This window comes from Etheostoma cragini, unplaced genomic scaffold, assembly GCF_013103735.1.
Source record: "Etheostoma cragini isolate CJK2018 unplaced genomic scaffold, CSU_Ecrag_1.0 ScbMSFa_2245, whole genome shotgun sequence".
Taxonomy (NCBI): Eukaryota; Metazoa; Chordata; class Actinopteri; order Perciformes; family Percidae; genus Etheostoma; species Etheostoma cragini.
The window spans coordinates 1-1,177 of record NW_023266385.1 but is presented as its reverse complement, the minus strand read 5'-3'; the positions used below and the strand labels follow the sequence as shown (position 1 = coordinate 1,177).

The following is a 1,177-nucleotide window of genomic DNA, read 5'->3' as shown; positions in this document are numbered from 1 at the left end:
GCGTGACTAACTCTTCTTCTTCTTCTCCTCCTCCTGCAGGATGGCGGCGTGACTAACTCTTCTTCTTCTTCTCCTCCTGCAGGATGGCGGCGTGGCTGAAGAAGCAGACGGAGCGCGAGGCGGAGAAGGAGCAGCGGCGGCTGGAGCGGCTGCAGAGGAAGCTGGCCGAGCCGCGGCACCAGTTCACCGACACCGGGTACCAGCAGCAGTGCCACGAGCTGTCGGAGCGGCTGGAGGACTCGGTCATCAGAGGTCAGTCCCCATGGTAACCGCACATCATCAGAGGTCAGTCCCCATGGTAACCTGTTCACAGACACAGGTATACAAAATAAACTTTAAAAAAGTCTCTGTGTGTGTGTCTGTCTGTGTGTGTGTCTGTCTGTCTCTGTCTCTGTGTGTGTGTGTCTATCTGTGTGTGTGTGTGTGTGTGTGTCTGTCTCTGTGTGTGTGTTTGTGTGTGTGTCTGTCTCTGTGTGTGTGTGTGTGTGTGTGTGTGTGTCTCTGTGTGTCTCAGGTCTGCAGGCGTCCTCCAGCAGTCAGGTGAAGGTGGACGACGTCTCGCCCCCAAAGAGACCGAGCTGCTCTCACAGCGAGCAGCCAAAACCAAAGAAGAAGAAGAAGGCAGCCGCTGCGTGTTACTGGTCAGTTCCTCTTAGAGATACCTGGAGTATTACAGTACACACCTGGAGTATTACAGTACACACCTGGAGTATTACAGTACACACCTGGAGTATTACAGTACACACCTGGAGTATTACAGGACACACCTGGAGTATTACAGTACACACCTGGAGTATTACAGGACACACCTGGAGTATTACAGGACACACCTGGAGTATTACAGGACACACCTGGAGTATTACAGTACACACCTGGAGTATTACAGGACACACCTGGAGTATTACAGTATATGCAGTACTTTATGTCTCTGTGGACGGGGTATGAACCGGTCGGTGTCCATGTTGCAGGACGGGCGTGGGGGACATGCTGAGCTCAGAGGACGAAGAAGACGAAGACGAGTCCACGTCCTCCTCCTCAAGCTGTGGAGCTGTTACCGTGACGACCCGCACAGAGGAGGCGGGGCCGAGCAGCAGGTAGAGTCCAGATCCTCGTTACACACTCGTACCAAGACCCTCAGCAGGTAGGGTCCAGATCCTCGTTACACACTCGTACCAAG

At 53.7% G+C, this 1,177-nt stretch overlaps 1 protein-coding gene across 1 annotated transcript; it reads left to right on the top strand.

Moving 5' to 3' along the window:
* sde2 (SDE2 telomere maintenance homolog (S. pombe)) lies at window positions 1–1,159 on the top strand. Its single transcript, XM_034865665.1, has 3 exons — window positions 1–252; window positions 515–641; window positions 969–1,159. Exons 1-3 carry the CDS (start codon window positions 84–86, stop codon window positions 1,096–1,098), a joined length of 426 nt encoding a protein of 141 aa, XP_034721556.1. The 5' UTR covers window positions 1–83; the 3' UTR covers window positions 1,099–1,159.
* The last annotated feature ends 18 nt before the right edge of the window (window positions 1,160–1,177 follow it).

Coding starts and splice junctions, on each gene's coding strand:
- sde2 (XM_034865665.1), top strand. CDS start 84: ATGGCGGCGTGGCTGAAGAAGCAGACGGAGCGCGAGGCGGAGAAGGAG. Junction 253..514: donor GGAGGACTCGGTCATCAGAG/GTCAGTCCCCAT, acceptor TGTGTGTCTCAG/GTCTGCAGGCGTCCTCCAGC. Junction 642..968: donor GCAGCCGCTGCGTGTTACTG/GTCAGTTCCTCT, acceptor TCCATGTTGCAG/GACGGGCGTGGGGGACATGC.